Source organism: Chelmon rostratus, chromosome 7 (assembly GCF_017976325.1).
Source record: "Chelmon rostratus isolate fCheRos1 chromosome 7, fCheRos1.pri, whole genome shotgun sequence".
NCBI lineage: Eukaryota > Metazoa > Chordata > Actinopteri > Chaetodontiformes > Chaetodontidae > Chelmon > Chelmon rostratus.
The window spans coordinates 1,743,192-1,760,938 of NC_055664.1; the positions used below are offsets into that span (position 1 = coordinate 1,743,192).

At 40.2% G+C, this 17,747-nt stretch overlaps 1 protein-coding gene across 1 annotated transcript in view; it reads right to left on the minus strand.

The window, feature by feature from the left end:
* pipox (pipecolic acid oxidase) overlaps positions 1-3,542 on the minus strand; it is a 28,016-nt gene extending 24,474 nt beyond the window's left edge. Inside the window, exon 1 of the mRNA XM_041940980.1 lies at positions 3,390-3,542. Coding sequence (XP_041796914.1) covers positions 3,390-3,500 — 111 coding nt within the window. The 5' untranslated portion in view covers positions 3,501-3,542. The remainder of the gene's footprint in view (positions 1-3,389) is intronic.
* Between the last annotated feature and the right edge of the window lie 14,205 nt (positions 3,543-17,747).

Genomic DNA, 17,747 nt, shown 5'->3' on the forward strand with positions numbered 1-17,747 from the left:
CACAAAAAATAGAAACATGAACTTAAAAAGGGCAAAAGAACGACTAGTAAAGGAGGGAACGGGGTAATGTACGTTACCCCTTGAATGCAGCATGCTTATGAAAACAGAGTTCAGACTTCTTCAAAGTTTCAGAAGAAGACAGTTCGCTGTTTATTCGTAACAAATGTTCCGGTATCGGTTTTAAAAAACAATTATCATGTATCCCTAAATGAAAGCATATAAAAGCATGGAGGCATGCAACTTTTTTGTCTCAACCTGGGCACCAAGGTATTGTGCTGTGGATTAACCAAGCAACAAACGTTCATGTGATGGTTGTTTGCTCGGTTGTAACAGCACAATAGCTATCAACACCCTATTGTGGAACATAGACCAGTGTAAACAGAGCAGCGATTAGATGAGTGTATACAAAAATACACATCCAACAAGGTCAGAAAAACAAGGGAGGAATCTGCTGACTGATTTTTGCTGCCTATTGCTGCCCATTGCGCAAAATTTGTTCATTGGTGAGTAAAGCTGTTAAAGCTGTTGAAGCAGTTCAACACGTCAAGGCTGGACTTCTAACCGAATCAGAGCAAAGCAGGTAATTATGGGAAAAAAAGAAAAAACGAAGCATTTGAGAATGTGCTGCTTTCCAAGCAAACCATAATGAGACAGATTGAGGACACTGGGGGAAATCTGGAGGTTCAGCTGCAAAGAAAGTGGACAATTTAAATTTTGTCTCTTTTCTGTTACTCTGGACAAGAGCTGTGATGTTCGCAACACTGCCCAGTTACTCATCTTTGTGCACGGGTTAATGGAAGACTGTGGTTGCATCTGTAGTGTTTTACGCAGTGGTCTGCTGGGGCTGTGGAAGCTCTGAGAGGGACAGAAAGAGACTGAACAGACTGGTCAGGAGAGCTGGTTCTGTCCTGGACTGTCCTCTGGACACCACTGAGGATGTAGGTGAGAGGAGGATGTGAGCCAAGCTGACATCTATCGTTTACAACCCCTCCCACCCCCTGCATGACACAGTGGGGGCCCTCAGCGGCTCCTTCAGCAACAGACTGCTGTATCCAGTGTGTAAGAAGGAACGCTACTGCAGGTCTTTCATTCCATCAACTGTCAGATTATTCAACTCCAGCATCACTTAACACAAGACTGTGTTGATGTTGTTTGACAAATTAAGCTCATATCCACACGTTTGTGCAATATTACATGTTTCCTTTTACATTTTATGCAATATTACATAGCATTTACTGTTCTGTATATTTTATTCTTCTGTGCAATAGTAGTAACACTATTTATTGTTATTTTTAATCTGAAGGCAGCTTACATTGTTCTTTTTTCCACAGCTACAGGGGCAATACATACTTTTTACCTATTTTATATATATATTTTTTCTACATATTTTTCTTTTATATAGTCAAATTCCATTTTACGTGTGTAATCTGCACATATATATATAGTCTACTTTTTATTTTGTATATTGTTTTTTTTTTTAATGTTCTCTACCTCTGCTGCTATTTTTCTTCCCACTGTTTTCAATGCAGTGTGGTGAATGACACCAAAGTGGTGAATGAAAGGGACCATGGCAGGGAGTGGTTTGTTCATGGAGGTAAACACATGCTTGGACAAACTGGGACTAAAATGGGACAAACTGACAGGTGTTACAACCAAAGGTTGTCCAAATATGAAGGGGAATAATGTCAGACTGTTGATGTGGATGCAAGATGAAGAGTTACTGAAATAAACCCAGAACAGAAATTGTTATTTTTGCATTGTTTTATACATCAGGAGGTGTTGTGTGAGTCAGTGCTAAAAATAATCATGCTATTGATGTTGTAACTAAGATAGTTAACTTCATCAGGCAGAGCATTGAATCACAGACAATTTGTCAGATGGCTCAGCCTGGCCAAAGTGCTGAAAGGAGTACGGGACCTGAGAGCAGAGATTCAGGAGTTTCATGAGAAGGAAAGAAAAGGACATCCCAGAGAGAGCAGACTGGATGGCAGATCTTGCATTTGTTGCTGTTGATGTGACTGTACTAACGAATGAACTTAATACCAAGCTGCAAGGCAAGGGCCTCTTTGCACATGTGCACAGCCTGGCGAAGGCTTTCATGGGAACGTTGCAGTTTGGTCAAATAGAGGGCAACCTTCTCACCCACATGCTGACACTGACAGAAGCCACACCATCACTGATCACCTTCACAGGTATTCATCCATATTAGGGGCACTGCTTGGTGACTTTACATGTCGATTTGAGGACTTCAAAACTGCTGAGAGCGAAATGCAATGATTTCCTCTCCCATCACTCGCGGTGTGGACATGCACCCAGCGATGTCCATCTTGAACGTATTAACCTGCAGTCTGATTTACTACTGGCACAGCACTTTAAGTCAGTATCACTGCTGAACTTTCACTCTTCCACAACGTTCCACACATGAGGAGACATGCTAAGAAGAAGTTGGTTCTGTTCGGATCTACCTACATATGTGAACAAACATTCTCAGAGATGAACTTTAACAAATCACAAAGATGTGTACCCAGATTCAGGATGACTGGACAAATTGTCAAGTTATGGCCATTTTCCTGCAGCCATGTTTTTTGACTGTGCTTGCTAATCTATTGTAGTAATGTATATGTCAGCACTCAGTTGCTGCACACCAGTTTGATTAAAAGACACAGTTAAAAAGTTCTGTTCATATTATTCCTTTGTAAAAACAAAACGGCTTAAATTGTTGATTGTTTGTCCAATTCCATGTGAATTCTTCAGGTGAAAGGGACGTGGCCTTTCCGAGATGGAATTTTTGGGCCTAAATTGAAGCATCACCATCTGGACGACTGGGTTCACATTTCTCATGAAGTGCTTGCACATTATTTCCTGTTATGGAGCTAAGTTTCATGTTTGCAGCCTTTCCCAGCTGATGGCAAATGGAGCCATTCTGTCTGAAACTAAAGAAATAAAATAAATAAACCAGCACATCACAGCAGGGTTCTGGCCCTTCAGGGCTTGAACCCTGGTAATTAACCGGCAGAAACACAGTGGGCTTCTGTCCCCGGCAGGTCTGCTTTACACTGTGCTCACATTGTGTATTTAAGTGAACAGAGCGCCACCTGTGGCCGCACACCGCAGCAGACAGCTGTCAGGCAGCGTGTGAAGGGCAGCAGCTGCCCCAGCTCAGTGACAGCTCAGCCAGGATCCAGATCACTCAGGACAGATCAGGACAGCGAGAGCACTTGTGAGAAGAAAACTGGTCCGACTAGCCCGACATGAGTTTTTAATCCCCGCGCTGAACAGCTGCTGACTGGACGTAAAGCTCCGCTGTGACGTTACTTGAGGATCTTTTGCAGTCTCCTCGCGGTGTTTGTCCACAACAAGTCTGATGCAACAAAGTTTGAGTGACGCACCTGCTCCAGCAGAAGAGTCTTCTTGTTGTTTTTAGCCAGTTGGTAGGCCGTGAAGGAGCCCTGGACGCCGGCCCCGATCACGATGCACTCATACTCCGCTTCAGTCGACATTTTCACTGCATTCAGCACAGCAGCACAGCGCGAACAGTCATTTCACATTTTATCACCGTGCAGAAACAGACACGCCCATTAAAGTGGAGAGAAACTTAACGAAGACGCCCTCAGTAGTGCCTGCTAGGCCACAGATTATGCACAGATTATTATATCCCTTTAAGGTTAGATTGTTAATGTTATGGTGAGGACTGGGACCATATCTTGGTCTGGATCTGCGCCAGCTTCGAAGGGAAATGGTTTTTGCAAAGGGCATGGCAGGACACGAGTGCCTGACAGTCAAGAGTAGGGCAAAATTTGCTCCAATAGTTACGCAACAGATCAGAACTCTGAAAAATGTTGAACTTTCTTGTTTGACAACAAGATATCTCTACATCCTACACTAATACTACAGTGCTGGAAATGATTGCGTGCACATAATTGGGGGAAAATGGGAAAATACAAATTACAATCTCTAGAAGAAACAAGTGGGGTATTAGCAGTGATATCAACGTTAATTGTATTTCAGTTTATTCTGGGATAAAACATACACGTCACAAAAATACAGACATTTATGGAAAACAAACGAACAAAAAATGTATCTGAATCCACAATGGCACCGGGCATAACACTACTACAACTACTGCTAATGATAATAATAATATTAACATAAAGCTAAAGTATCAAAGTAATGTTAATACAGTGTTATTTACTTTAGCATTACCACAGTGAATGGTTACATGCAAACTGCCTGCAGCTTTCCAGATAGGACTGTGCCAAAGCAATCTAGCAGCAGTACTTATGGCGGAGGTAATGGGGAAGAATGGAAGGAGGAATAAGAGTTGAAAAATTTGTGTCATGGAAACTCTGGCAGCTGGGTTATATTTAACTGTGCAGACCTGGAAAAAACAAACACAAAACACTGCAGAGTGAAAAATGACAAAAAAGCAATGACCTGATGACTAAGTGTAGTTTTTACAACAGAAAACAGAGGAAAATCAGATTGATGAGTAGTTTTGAAAAATAGCAAAAAAAAAAAAAAAAAAAAAAACCTTTTCACAAGTAGTTGGAATGACTGATATCATGCCAGCTGGCCCCTCCAGTTACATCTGGCCATTTCTAGCTCTGCTGTTATTCTACCTTCTAACTGGAGCAAAGTGCACCTGTCGCACTTATATAACCATCACTAACCTACTCAGTCCAGAGGTCACTCCTCTGCAGCCTCTGTAACAGACCTGCACAGAACGAGCATGATATTTTCACAAAATCTAATGAGAATATGTGTATATGTATATCACAAAGCATCCCTGCCAGCTGGAGTTTTGTAAAGCTTGCCACTGCTTGACAATAAAGACCTTAATAATAAACTTCCAGGCTAAAAAAATAATGATATGTACTATGACCACTATCAGCACCCACTAGAAATTATAAGGGTACACAGACCACATTTGTCTGACAATCTCCCACCCTGCTCGACACAGGCCTGAAAGTGATGTGGACAGCAACAGGGTTTCACAACATTGTTTAATGGGCTAATTGACTGAAGCAGAGATCCAGTAAAGGTGTCATATACATATACTGGACAGTCATCATGGTGCTTTGCTATGTTCTTCTTTGTGGTGAATTATCCAGTGGGTGGGGAAGCTTTTGTTCAAAAAGGCGCACCAGCTATAAAGCATTTTTTGAAATGTAGAAATTTCAGTAATTGCTGAGAAATTATTAAAATCCACTGATTTTCACATGAAGCCAATTTTACTTATCACAGTGAACTCTACTCATCAAACTCAAGCAGTTGTATAATGTCTTCACTCAGAGGAATGTCATACAGTTGCATCATGGAAAGTGTAGGGTCCAGTGTTTTCTGGAGTTTGACCCATAACTAGCAGTCAGTTATTACATGCTCACCTGATCAGTTATTTTGCACAAGTCCACAATCAAGAGAATTTTAAAGCAATACTGTACATCAAATAAACATAAATGCCAAATTTCCATCATGTTTTCCACATTGTTTTCGAGCCCTGGAGCTTTGTTAAGTCATCTCGTTGTGCATCTTTGGTTTAATGACACTGCACGTGAGAATCAGTGCCCCGACTGTTCAGGAAAAACAGAGATTAAAGAGCTTGGCTGTCTGTTGCTATTACGCAGCTTCTTTTGTTTCAGCTCATATCAGACTGCATTTCTTGCTATCCAAAGCTAGATGATGATGGGTCTCTCAATACAGAGTGGACAGTCTCTTCATGAGGTGCAGCAATGTGTTCGACAGCTCTCTTTAAACAATTTAGAGTTGTTGTGCAATGTAATTGGACTGAACAGTTGGTCAGTCATTTAATATTTGCTATATTATTTCTCGGAGCAAAAGAATTCCCATCACCAAGCAAGTGTAAAACCTTTTAAGGATTATTGTGGAAGTTTTATCAAATTGTGTCGTTTCCATCCAACTTGTCTTTTTAGATAATTCACATAAAATGGTTAGATGGAAACTTGGCTTTGTGTTTCCCTGTTTCCTATGATCTTTTGAAAGTAAAATCAAGTGCCCTTCTACATTAATTGAATCACTTTTTTGCTACATTGGGTAGGCCCACACAATAGTTTTAGAACAAGCTATTTGAGATAAATCTATGTACAGCAGAGCCAGAGGTGAAACACTGTTTCAGGATGTTAATGTGCACAAAGTGCTTGAAGAATGACTCTGCTTTGCCATCGGCTGCATCATTTCATTGAAATGAGTTGCAAAGCTAAACACAACAGCACCGCTGCAGCTGTAAAAAAACAGCAGCTGTGGTTGCCAGAATAGTTAAATAATTAAGTATTAAATACAGTAAAAATGTAAACAACTTTACAGAACGACCTGTAAATTTTCTAGTTTAAAACCTCAAAAAAAAAAAAAAAAACATTTTAAGCCAGTAAATCCAACAGCCTTTTCTGCTGAATTGGCATGACCACACTGCTATTAAACTGATTCTTTCATTAAGATTTACATGCAGTAGCTGCTTATTGTACATTGAATCCCATTCAATTTCACTTAGGAATACCAAAGAATCAAACATTGTTTGACTGTAAAAGCCTTGTTATAAGACTGATTTTTTTCTGTAGATTTTACTGAAAAGTAGTTTATAATGTAGTGTCTTTTGCAGTGATAATGACAGGAGTTTTACAGGGAAAGCCCATCTAAATACAATTGAATTCTGTCATGATCTGGTTGATTTAGTTTTATCATTTCCTGTTTTATGTTGAAGGTTCACCTCATGTGTCCTGCTTTGCTTTACTTCCTGTGTTTTTCCCATCTTAGTAATTGTTTTGTTTCTCCTGTGTCTCATTAGTTGTCCTCCCCTGTGTATTTAAGTCCATGTTTTCCCCTCAGTCCTTGTCAGTTTGTCGTCGTTCCTTGTGTCAAGTTTACCTGTCAGTGTGAGTGTACGCCAGCTGTTGTTGTTGCTGGCCTTACTGTGTGTTTGCATTTGGGTTCTGTCAGGAACGTGGGGACTAAGGGAGAACTAAGGGGTTGAACCCACATGCAGACACACAAGGGGGGCACTTGACTCAAATTAAATAAATTTATTAATCACAAGGATAACTCAAGACAACCAAAATTCACGGGACTAGTGACTAAAGACACATAAGGGAAAAAGGATTCACACAACACGACGCAACACTGGGAATAGCACATGAACACGAGACACAACGGAGATAAGGACGAGACTATGAATAACGATCAAAGTATAAAATAAAGAACGGAAAACGCTCCCGAAGGAGGAAGGAACAAAATGGCTAAGAGAGGCCTAAAGAACTTAACAAAAAAGCAGAAACAAAAATCACTCCTGAAGAACCAGAGGAAAATATCACTACTAAGAAATAAAAACAAAACCAAGGAACAATCTAACCAAGAGCTGAAATTCGGCTAACTAGCTAAAAGAAATCTTGACTATACAAATATAATACAAGGAAAACTCACAAGAAACATGACACGGACATGAACACAGACAAACCAAGGGGTAACACGGACATGGACCGAGACACGGACATGAACTAAGAAAACACAACGAATAACACTCACTTACTGGCTGTGGCTAGGACTGTGGCTAAGGCTAGGACTATGACAAGGGAACATGGACAACAAGGGAACATGGACAACAAGGAATCACAGACCACAAGGTAGCACAGACATCTAGGTGACGCAGACAACGACCCGACAAAGACAGTGGAGAAGACAAGGACTTAAATACACAAGGAGGGAACACTAATGACACACAGGTGGAAACAATCAGACAATCACAAGGGCGGGAAAACACAGGAAGTGAAGTACACCAAAACACATAACATGAACCTTCAAAATAAAACAGGATGTGAGAAAACCCAGACAAAGACAACACACAATGGGAAACTTAACAAAAACCGGCGTGCAGAGCACGGGTCATGACAGGTTCTATCCCTGTCTGCCTGTGACGCCAACAACGACTGAATTCTGTCAAATGTATTCGTTACAAATTAAGGCATAAAGTCCTGTTCAATGACTCCTATCTAATATCAATCTCAAACGTAATTTTACGTGACTGTAAAATTGTAAAAGTATTTTTCATTGCCTGTTTAGATTATTGCTCAGTGAAAAATAGAAAGTGTTTGTATCACAATGTATTTTTCGATTTATATATGAGTATCCATAAAAATATTTTTTTAATGCACACAAAAATATTTATCATTGTACAGAAATGTTAAAAAAGGTACAAAAGTACTGCTGATGCACAGATATTTTTTTAAATAAATGTAACAAATCACAAAATACATTTGTGAATCCTACTGTGTGCATTCATTAATATTGAGACCCACCTGATTCCATACTGCAGAAGCTATTGTAGATTTGTTTCAGTTCAATAAAGTAAAAATGTTGGATAAAGCCAATCCATAATGACACACCTCTGCAGAAATTCCCGAAAATGAATGTTGAAGCAATAATAGCTCCCAAACATCATGCACAAGGCAGAATAATAAACTTAAAATCATCATATGTCTCCATCCTGAGGGATAGTAAGGTCTCTTCTAGAATATCTTTTGTCATCTCATGAAGGTCAGGCAAGACCTCAGTGATGGTGGTGCGTAGAAAGGTTTGCTCCAAGTCAGTCATTTCTGGAATCAAGGAAGGACACCAGTTTTCAAGATTACAAGTGAAAGAAGCCAAAAGTAATTAATAATCATTAACACTGTACATACATACATACATATATACAGACTAAGTTGTGGAGAAGTTTAAAGCTGGGTTAGGTTATAAAAAGATTTCCCAAGCTTTGAACATCTCACGGAGAACTGTTCAATCCATCATCCAGATATGGAAAGAGTATGGCACAACAGAACACCTACCAAGACATGGCCGTCCACCTAAACTTACATGCCGAACAAGGAGAGCACTGATCAGACATGCAGCCAAGAGGCCCATGGTAACTCTGGAGGAGCTACAGAGATCCGCAGCTCAGGAATCTGTCCACAGGACAACAATTAGTCGTGCACTACACATATCTGGCCTTTATGGAAGAGTGGCAAGAAGAAAGCCATTATTGAAAGAAAGCCATAAGAAGTCTTGTTTGCAGTTTGCCAGAGGGCATGTGGGGGACACAGCAAGCATGTGGAAGAAGGTGCTCTGGTCAGATGACACCAAAGTTGAACTTTTTGGCCGAAATGCAAAACATTATGTGTGGCGGAAAACTGCACATCACTCTGAACACACCATCCCCACTTTCAAACAAGGTGGTGGCAGCATCATGTTGTGGGGGTGCTTTTCTTCAGCAGGGACAGGGCAGATGGTTAGAGTTGATGGGAAGATGGATGGAGCCACACATCATCTTCTGGATTTTGCACTTGTCACCAATTAATACAGGCAGCAACTTTAACAGATTCCAGTTCTGAATGGCTCGACCCGAAAGCTTGGACATCTCAGAGTTGACAGTACATGGCTATGACTCTGTATATAAAAAAAATATCTACCTGACAAAAACATCACACAAAAACACTGTCATGTTGTAATTTGAACTGTATTGTACTGCTTTTTGTATTACAGTTTTTCTGTGTTTAAACTACAGTAATCTGTAAATTCTACAAAGAAATGTGATTCTTTTAACATATTCTTACTTAAGAATTAACAGTTGAGTTTGGTGCAGTAGTTCATAAAATATTACTCTAAACACTGCTTCATTGTTTGTTGTTTGTTTGTTTCATTGATGTCGTGATTTTGCAGCACTTCACTGTTCACAGACATTTTTTACAGTGTGTGTAGCATAAAATGAATAGAAAGACAAAACATGAATCTCAGTTATTTGTCTTATTATTAATCGTCAACTAAAAAGTCATCATTGTGACAACCCTACACACTAGGCACTAACTTTAAACACCACAGGTATGCAGTGATAATTTTGTGGTATATGCCAGTAATTTACATCTTTAATTATAATAGATAAAATAATAGATAAAATAGATAGTTGAAGAGTTGGTGGAATAGTTCTTGGGGCTTGGGCATGTTTGCATTTTCAGTTACAATATACATGAGCAGTTAGGTGTGGGGTTAAGGTGTGGTTACAATTAAGCAAACAAACAAAAAGCAGTACACCTCAGACACCTAAGGGACGTCAGGCTCCCCCTCAAGGTGCTTAAAACCTTTATACCAGCACTATGGAGAGTGTCCTGCAGGGCAGCATCACCGCCTGGTTTGGGAGCAGCACTAAGTGGTTGACCCTGCAGAGGCTGGCGTGGTCAGCTGAAGGTACCACGATTTTGTCTCTTTGTTAGACTCGTTTGGAGCTAGGCTCCGAAGCAATTCACTATGCTTTACATTGTACTTTGTATAATGTGACAATAAAACTTGATTCGATTTGAAAATTAAAATGGGTTGATTGTTGCCTGGTTAAAATTAATAAGTAACATGTTTTATGCTATAAGGAGATAGAAGGTGGAAGATAAACGTTATTTTGGTTGTAAAAGGTTCAAGGTTCAAGTTGAATTTTGAGTTGAGTTTATGGTCGTAGTTTGTGGTACCTCAGTCTGTTAGCTGACCTGCTGCAAAGCAAAGTTAGCAAGCTAATCATTCAGAATAGCAACAGCTGGCTAAGTTACTTAGCTAGTCGTTGTTGGCTGGTTTACCTAAAAATGCCTCTCTGTGAGAAGCTTGCTAAGAGATGTTCTCTAGCAATGACCACACCACATGCAGTGAAGTCCAACATGTGACTGATGGTAGCTAAGTGATTTTATTCAAATATCAGAAAGGCCAAGCGTGGAACTCCTCTTTAACATGAATTTACTCATAAAACTAATTGACTAAAGCTATTTACTACTTAATGCATGAAAATACTTAAAACATCATTATTATTACATATGTGTGTGTGTGTGTATGAATTTGATCATTGAATTCAGTTCAATTTTATTTATATAATGCCAAATCACAAACCAAAGTTGTCTCAGGACACTTTCCATATAGAGCAGGTACAGACCAAACTCTTTAGCTACAGCGACCCAACAATTCCCTCATGAGCAGGTGACAGTGGTGAGGAAAAACTTCGTTTTAGGAGGCAGAAACCTCGAGCAGAACCAGGTTCTGGGTGGGCGGCCATCTGCTACATTTCACTTTACTTATCATCCATCCATCCATTATCTATACACAGCTAAATCCTTTGCAGGGTCACGGGGGGGCTGGAGCCTATCCCAGCCGTCTCTCGGGCGAAGGCAGGGGACACCCTGGGCAGGTCGCCAGCCTACCACAGGGCTACATATACAGACAAACAACCACACGCTCATTCACACCTATGGACAATTTAGAGTTATCAATTAACCTCAGCATGTTTTTGGACTGTGGGAGGAAGCCGGAGAACCCGGTGAGAACCCACGCTGCACAGGGAGAACATGCAAACTCCACACAGAAAGACCCCAGGCGGGATCGAACCGGGGATCTTCTAGCTGTGAGGCGAGAATTTAAGAGAATTTAAAAATGGAACAAAATGACACTGAAAATATTACATTCCAATTTTTGATCCATAGATTAAACTTGGCACATTTGGGAACAGCCCAGTCTGATGTGTGGAGGAGAGAGTGAGGTAGACCATTGGCCACAATCTTGGCCTACATGTGAGAGTCTATTGTTCTTACAAGGAAGAGGTGCCCTGAATGTCTTTATCATTCATTGAATCAGCAAAGACCTGGGAAACACCAACAATTCAATTCAATTCAATTTTATTTATATAGCGCTAAATCACATCTGAAGTTGTCTCAGGACACTTTCCATTTAGAGCAGGTACAGACCAAACTCTTTATCTACAGAGACCCAACAATTCCCTCATGAGCAGGCACTTGACAACCGTGGCGAGGAAAAACTTCCTTTTAGGAGGCAGAAACCTCGAGCAGAACCAGGCTCTGGGTGGGGGGCCATCTGCTTCGACCGGTAGAGAATGAGAGAGATAGAGAGAGGGGGTCAGGGGATGGACACAATGCCATCATTGAATTAACAGCTCTAATAGATTTGTAGCTAAATGAAGTACATATGGCATAGTATATACATATGTGATGTATTTATATATGTGATGTATTTACATATTAATAGCAGATAGTGTATGAACATAGTACAGCACTGTTGATCTAATAATAATGGTAGTATAGCTAAGTACAGAAGTTGCAGTGGATGTTCAGCAGGTCCTATGTCCTATAGCAGCATAACTGGAGGCTGGTCCAAGGCAAGCCTGAGCCAGCCCTCAGTGTAGGCCTTATAAAAAAGGAAAGTTTTAAGTCTACTCTTAAATGTAGAGAGGGTGTCTGCATCTCCCAGACAATGACTGGAAGATTCACAGGAGAGGAGCTTGATAACTAAAGGCTCTAGCTCCCATTGTGGTTTAAGAGACTTTAGGAACCACAAGTGAGCCTGCCTAGGTCGCAATGTTCTATTGGGTTATTAGGGTGCTATGAGCTCTTTAAGATTAGATGGTGCCTGACCATTTAATGCTTTGAAATTAAGGAGAAGGATTTTAAATTCTATTCTGGATTTTACAGAGAGCCAATGCAGAACGGCTAATATCGGATAAATATGATCTATTTTCCTCGTTTCTGTTAGAACACGAGCCGCAGCATTCTGGTTTAGCTGGAGAGTCAGGACAGTGCCTGATTGTTACATCACATAGGTTGAGAAAGGCAGTCCTTGCAATTTGTTTTACGTGGGAGTTAAATGACATATTCTGATCAAAGATGACTCCCAGATTCCTTACAGTGGTGCTGGAGGCCAGCACAATGCCATCCATAGTTTCTATATCAACAGATCGTGAGTTTCTAAGGTGTTTATGTAAAGGGTCAACGACTGCCACACCACGTTGTACACACCTCCATTTTATTTTCGATCACCCACAATGCACCTCTTATAAACAGTGAATATTTCCTATGGGATTTCACAATAAAATGCATGAACTTCATAATAACAAAATAAAATAGTTATGGCTGGCAGTCCTAATTCAACACAAATTAAACTATAAAATATGCTATGTATTTATAACAGACAATGGAAAATACTCCTTATTCAATCTGTCACATTTAGGCATAAATGCTATAACTTCATGCTTAGATTCAATTGATTGGTTTCCTCTGGCTTCATTGATAAGTATCGCTGCTTATCATCTGCATAGCAATGAAAATTTCTGGAATGTTTCCTGATAATGTTGCCTAAACAGAGGACTTGAGGATACATTCCCAGTCCTTGAAGTCTTTCCGATTGACTGACATTCATGCGTTAGAGTAATGATTCACTGTTGTTTCTCTTTACTTAGCTGAGTGGTTCTTGCCATGATATGGATTATAACAGGAGTCAAAGAGGTCTGTTTACTGTGTACCAACCCTACTTCTGCACAACATAAGTGATGGTCTCAAACACATTAAGAAGGCAAGAAATTCCACAAATTAGCTCTTGACATGGCACATCTGTGAATTGAAAACCATTTCAGGAATTGCATTGCATTTTTTATGAAGAAACATAAACATAAGATATGGACATACGTTCTGGCCCTGTGAATGTAATGACAGGAATTTTCTATTATGGTAATAGTATATTGATGGCATCATCGCACATGTGTTGAGGTACGTTACGTTAGTGTGTAAACAGTCAGGAAGGGACTGAGTGCTTTGCTGTGTTGAGAGCACTTCAGTATTTAACACTGCTGCGAGTGTTCCGGAGTTTTTAAGTGTTCATTTTCTGTTTGTAGGTGTCAAGCAGACATAACATAGTGTCAGAAGTGGTGCAAGTAACTGGAACAGATCGACATGCCAAAGTTTAATCCTCTGGAGGAATTTAAATTCAACAGCCTGTGAGAACAACTGGAGTGGAAGCTGCAATTTTCGAGCTTCAGTCTAGTCAGCAAGCTGAACAGAGAGGTCGGAGAAGCACAGATCCATTTAAGCATGCCCTCAAATGTTCTGCTTATAAGAGTACATTGTCATAAATGTGTCAAGGAGGAGCATGGGATGGAACCCAAATGCAGAACCCAACAAAGTGCAGTTCAATAAGTATATTTAATAAATTTGGCAAACAAACAAAGACTGGGAGGGTAAGGCTTGGGAGAGTCCAAAAAGTAACAAAGTAAATGAAATATGAAGAACACACAGAAAAGAGGATGAATACATCTGCGATATGCTGGTTGTGGGCATCTAAATTCGGAATTGTCCCATAAGTTCCAGCTCACTGCAGACTTGTTGCTAAACAAAATTAGCATCCAGTCCAAACCACCAGAGCTGCAGGTGACTAAAAAACATCAGACGATAAAGCTTTAAAATGTTCAGTTTAGTCTGAGTACAGTTTGAAGTTCATTTGATTTAAAAAGGTGCACAGTACCTGAGGCCAGATCTGCCAACATTAGTAGTTGCTGGATCATGTGCTGTAGTTACTAGATTTAAGTGAGAAAAGAGATGAAGAGAGGTAGTTTGGAAGGTGCTGTCTTCATACAAGTTCAGTATTAAACACAGCAGTCATAATCCGTGCTGTGCTGTGCTGTGTCATTGTCTGGTTTTTGTCACATCCTGTTTTATTTGAAGGTTCGAGTCATGTTTCTTTGTTTGCTTTACTTCCTGTGTTTTCCCGCCCTTGTGATTGTCTGATGTGTTTCACCTGTGTGTCATTAGTGGTCCTTCCTTGTGTATTTAAGTCTGTGTCCTTGCCCAAGTCTTTGTCATGTCGTTATCTGTGTTACCCTCCTGTCTGAGATCCCTTGCAGTACCAGATTCTGTTTGAGCGCATTTCTTGATGTTGTCTTTGTTCCTGTCCATGTAAGTGCTTCTTAGTCTTGTCTTTGTCTGTGAATGCCTTGCCTTTGCCCCATACCTTTAGTAAATGTTTTTCCATGTGCTGTCTTTGTTCGTGTCCAGGGGTCCGATGCACAAAAGTAGGATTCAGACATCCAGGATAAGTTATTGAGCCCGGCTCAACCAATCCAAAACAACAGAATTCAGGCTTAATTGGTTGCACAAACGCCAAGCCAGGATAAGTAGACACGGATTCATCAAGCCAGGTGAAACCAATCCTGGATAAGTTGCAGCACACAGCTCCTCAAATAGGGCCCGCAATCAATCACAGATTCACTGATTCACCATGGCATCTCGTGCAGCTTACTTCTCCCCGTGGAGCAGGAGATAATTATGGACGCATATGAAGAGGTGAAAGACCAAATTAAAAACACCGCCACTGCCATAAAACAATGAGAGAAAGCTTGGCAAAGTATTGCAGATCGCCTGAATGCGTAAGTATTGCACAAACACACACTCACTACTCCACTGAAACCATCACAATTACAATCCAAATAGTTTATTAACATCCCCAAAAACGTAGTTGTATTCTGATTATGAAACAGCTGGGACTGCCCGTGAAACTGACTGCAGATGTGAGTGAAATCATGTAAATGCAGCTCCGTATTTGCTCCTCATGCTCCTCTATTGTTTCATTCATTGTGTGTGTGTGTCCTTTGTTCATTTTTTAATTTATTATTTTCAGATTAAACATGACTGGGCCCAAACGAACTTGGCAGCAAGTCAAGATCAAGTACAAGAACATCCTGCAGAACGGTAAGTGCCCTGACAAATATTATGCATGTACATACTTTGTATCCAGAGGGTGCCTGCTCACATATTGTCTGTACTTATAGCAATTAACAAAAAAAAAAAACAACCCACAAGCAAGGCACGGGTGGTGGGTCACCACTAGCTGACCTAACCCCTCAGGTGCCCATGAGGGAGATTTTGTGAACAGGAAATCCTTTCACAGCATTCATGTTCAGGTGAACATGGCTTTGTGACATTAATGAACACTGTACATTGCTTGTGATATGCATTGGTTTAATAGTCTACATCTTTTATAATTTCAGATGGTCTGCAATGCTGACTACCTGATCAGCATTGTTGTGGTAAAGTGGCCTGGCTCAGTCCATGATTCCCGAATCTTTCAGTCCTTTGTCTATCGGCGCCTGTCACAAGGTGAGCCACATGACCAAGAAGTGTAAACTTATTAAACCCTACCCCTTAAGTACTATTACATTTTTATCAAAAACTCATGACTGAAACATCCGGATTCATCTTCAACCTGTACATGATCCATATATTCAGCAATTACCAATAAATAATGTGCACAGTATGCAGGCATTGACATTTACATTATGTATAGAAAAAAGTGTTGTGATTCACAAAACACACCCAAATACCTGTTAGTCATTACTATATCACGCAAGAATCAATTCTTAATACCTTTTTTAAAACTGAATTATGTTAGACATTTGTTTTATCTCTACACACAATTTGTTCCATAGTTTTACTCCACAGATCGTAACACAAAAACTTTTCAGTGTAGTGCGCACTTTAAGAATCCTAAAATTTAACTCACCCCTTAATTTATAACATCCCTCTCTATCACAAAACAGATTCTGAACATTACCTGGCAGTAAGTTATTCTTTGCTTTATACATTATTTGCATAGTATGCCTAGCATAGTATTTGCATATATATATAATATATGATTGCAATTAATGATCACAAATGTTTAAATAATGACAGTGGGTCTCGTTGAATGTGATAAGAATATGTAGTGGGAAGTGGAATAAATATTGGTTTCCCTTTGGGGTAACTGCTGACTGAGATAAGGGATGAGATGAAATAGATCCTGGAATTTAGCCTGGTCTGGACCAGGCTAGCTCCACAGAATAAATCTCCATGGTAACTTATGTCAAAACATATCCCACTTCCCCCTATCCCGCTTTTGTGCAACCAGATCAAGGACAAATTGATCCTAGATAACCAACATATCCCGGCTTAATTCCTTATCCTGGTTTTGTGCAACAGGCCCCAGGTCACATTTCATGTAAGTGTGTTTCTAGTGTTGTCTCAGTCCTGCCATGTTCCTTGTGTGTTCCTAGTGCTGTCTTAGTCATGCCACGTTTTATGTAAGTGAGTTCTAGCGTTGTCTTAGTCTTAACCCATGCTCCATTGTGTTTTGTGTTTGTGTGTTGTGTTTGTTCAATGTTTCCCTGTGTTGTCATTGTTCTGTGTAAGCCCATTTACCCTAGTGTGTTTCTTCATAGTTCCCTGAGTTTTGGTTTTCTTTGGTTTTCTCTTTGTTCATTTGAATCTGCACCCCCTTGTGACTGCATTTGGGTTCAGCCTTAGTTCCCCCGTAACCCCATTCCTGACAACAGCTGTGTGTGCCGGGGTTTCTGAGTGTCCATCTTCTTTTTGCTAGATGTCAAACAGACTTTACAATGAATATGTGCTGATTTGATTTATGGTGGAAATAGTCAATACTACCTTGCCAGGCCCTAACTTGAAATGTTGCCAACAAAATGGAATGTTTGGGAAAGAATCCCAAGGTATCTCATATGTAGCTGTGATGAGTAGTTTACATCAGTCACCAGCCGCGTCAGCCAGACTAAAATTATAAAGCAGCCCCTGGATATTGGAATATTGAGTAACTAACAAAACCATATCAACAGGGAGGGATATCAAGGTTGAAATATCACTGGCTGACACCAGAATGTCTACCCTGAGAACTTCCGTTTCTACAATGTAAACATACCCAAATGTTGCAGCAATCATGATTGTTACTCTATTATTGTCAAGATTACAGCACACTAAATATCAGTGTTGATAGACATGATGTGATGGTTGGTAATTGCAAACGAGCAACGTTAGATTCTCTTAAACACTGTGTGGGTTGCTGGGGGTGGGAATGGTGGAGGGACAGAGGATTGGGTGTGGTGTGGGGGTGCATGAGAAAGTAGTCCATCT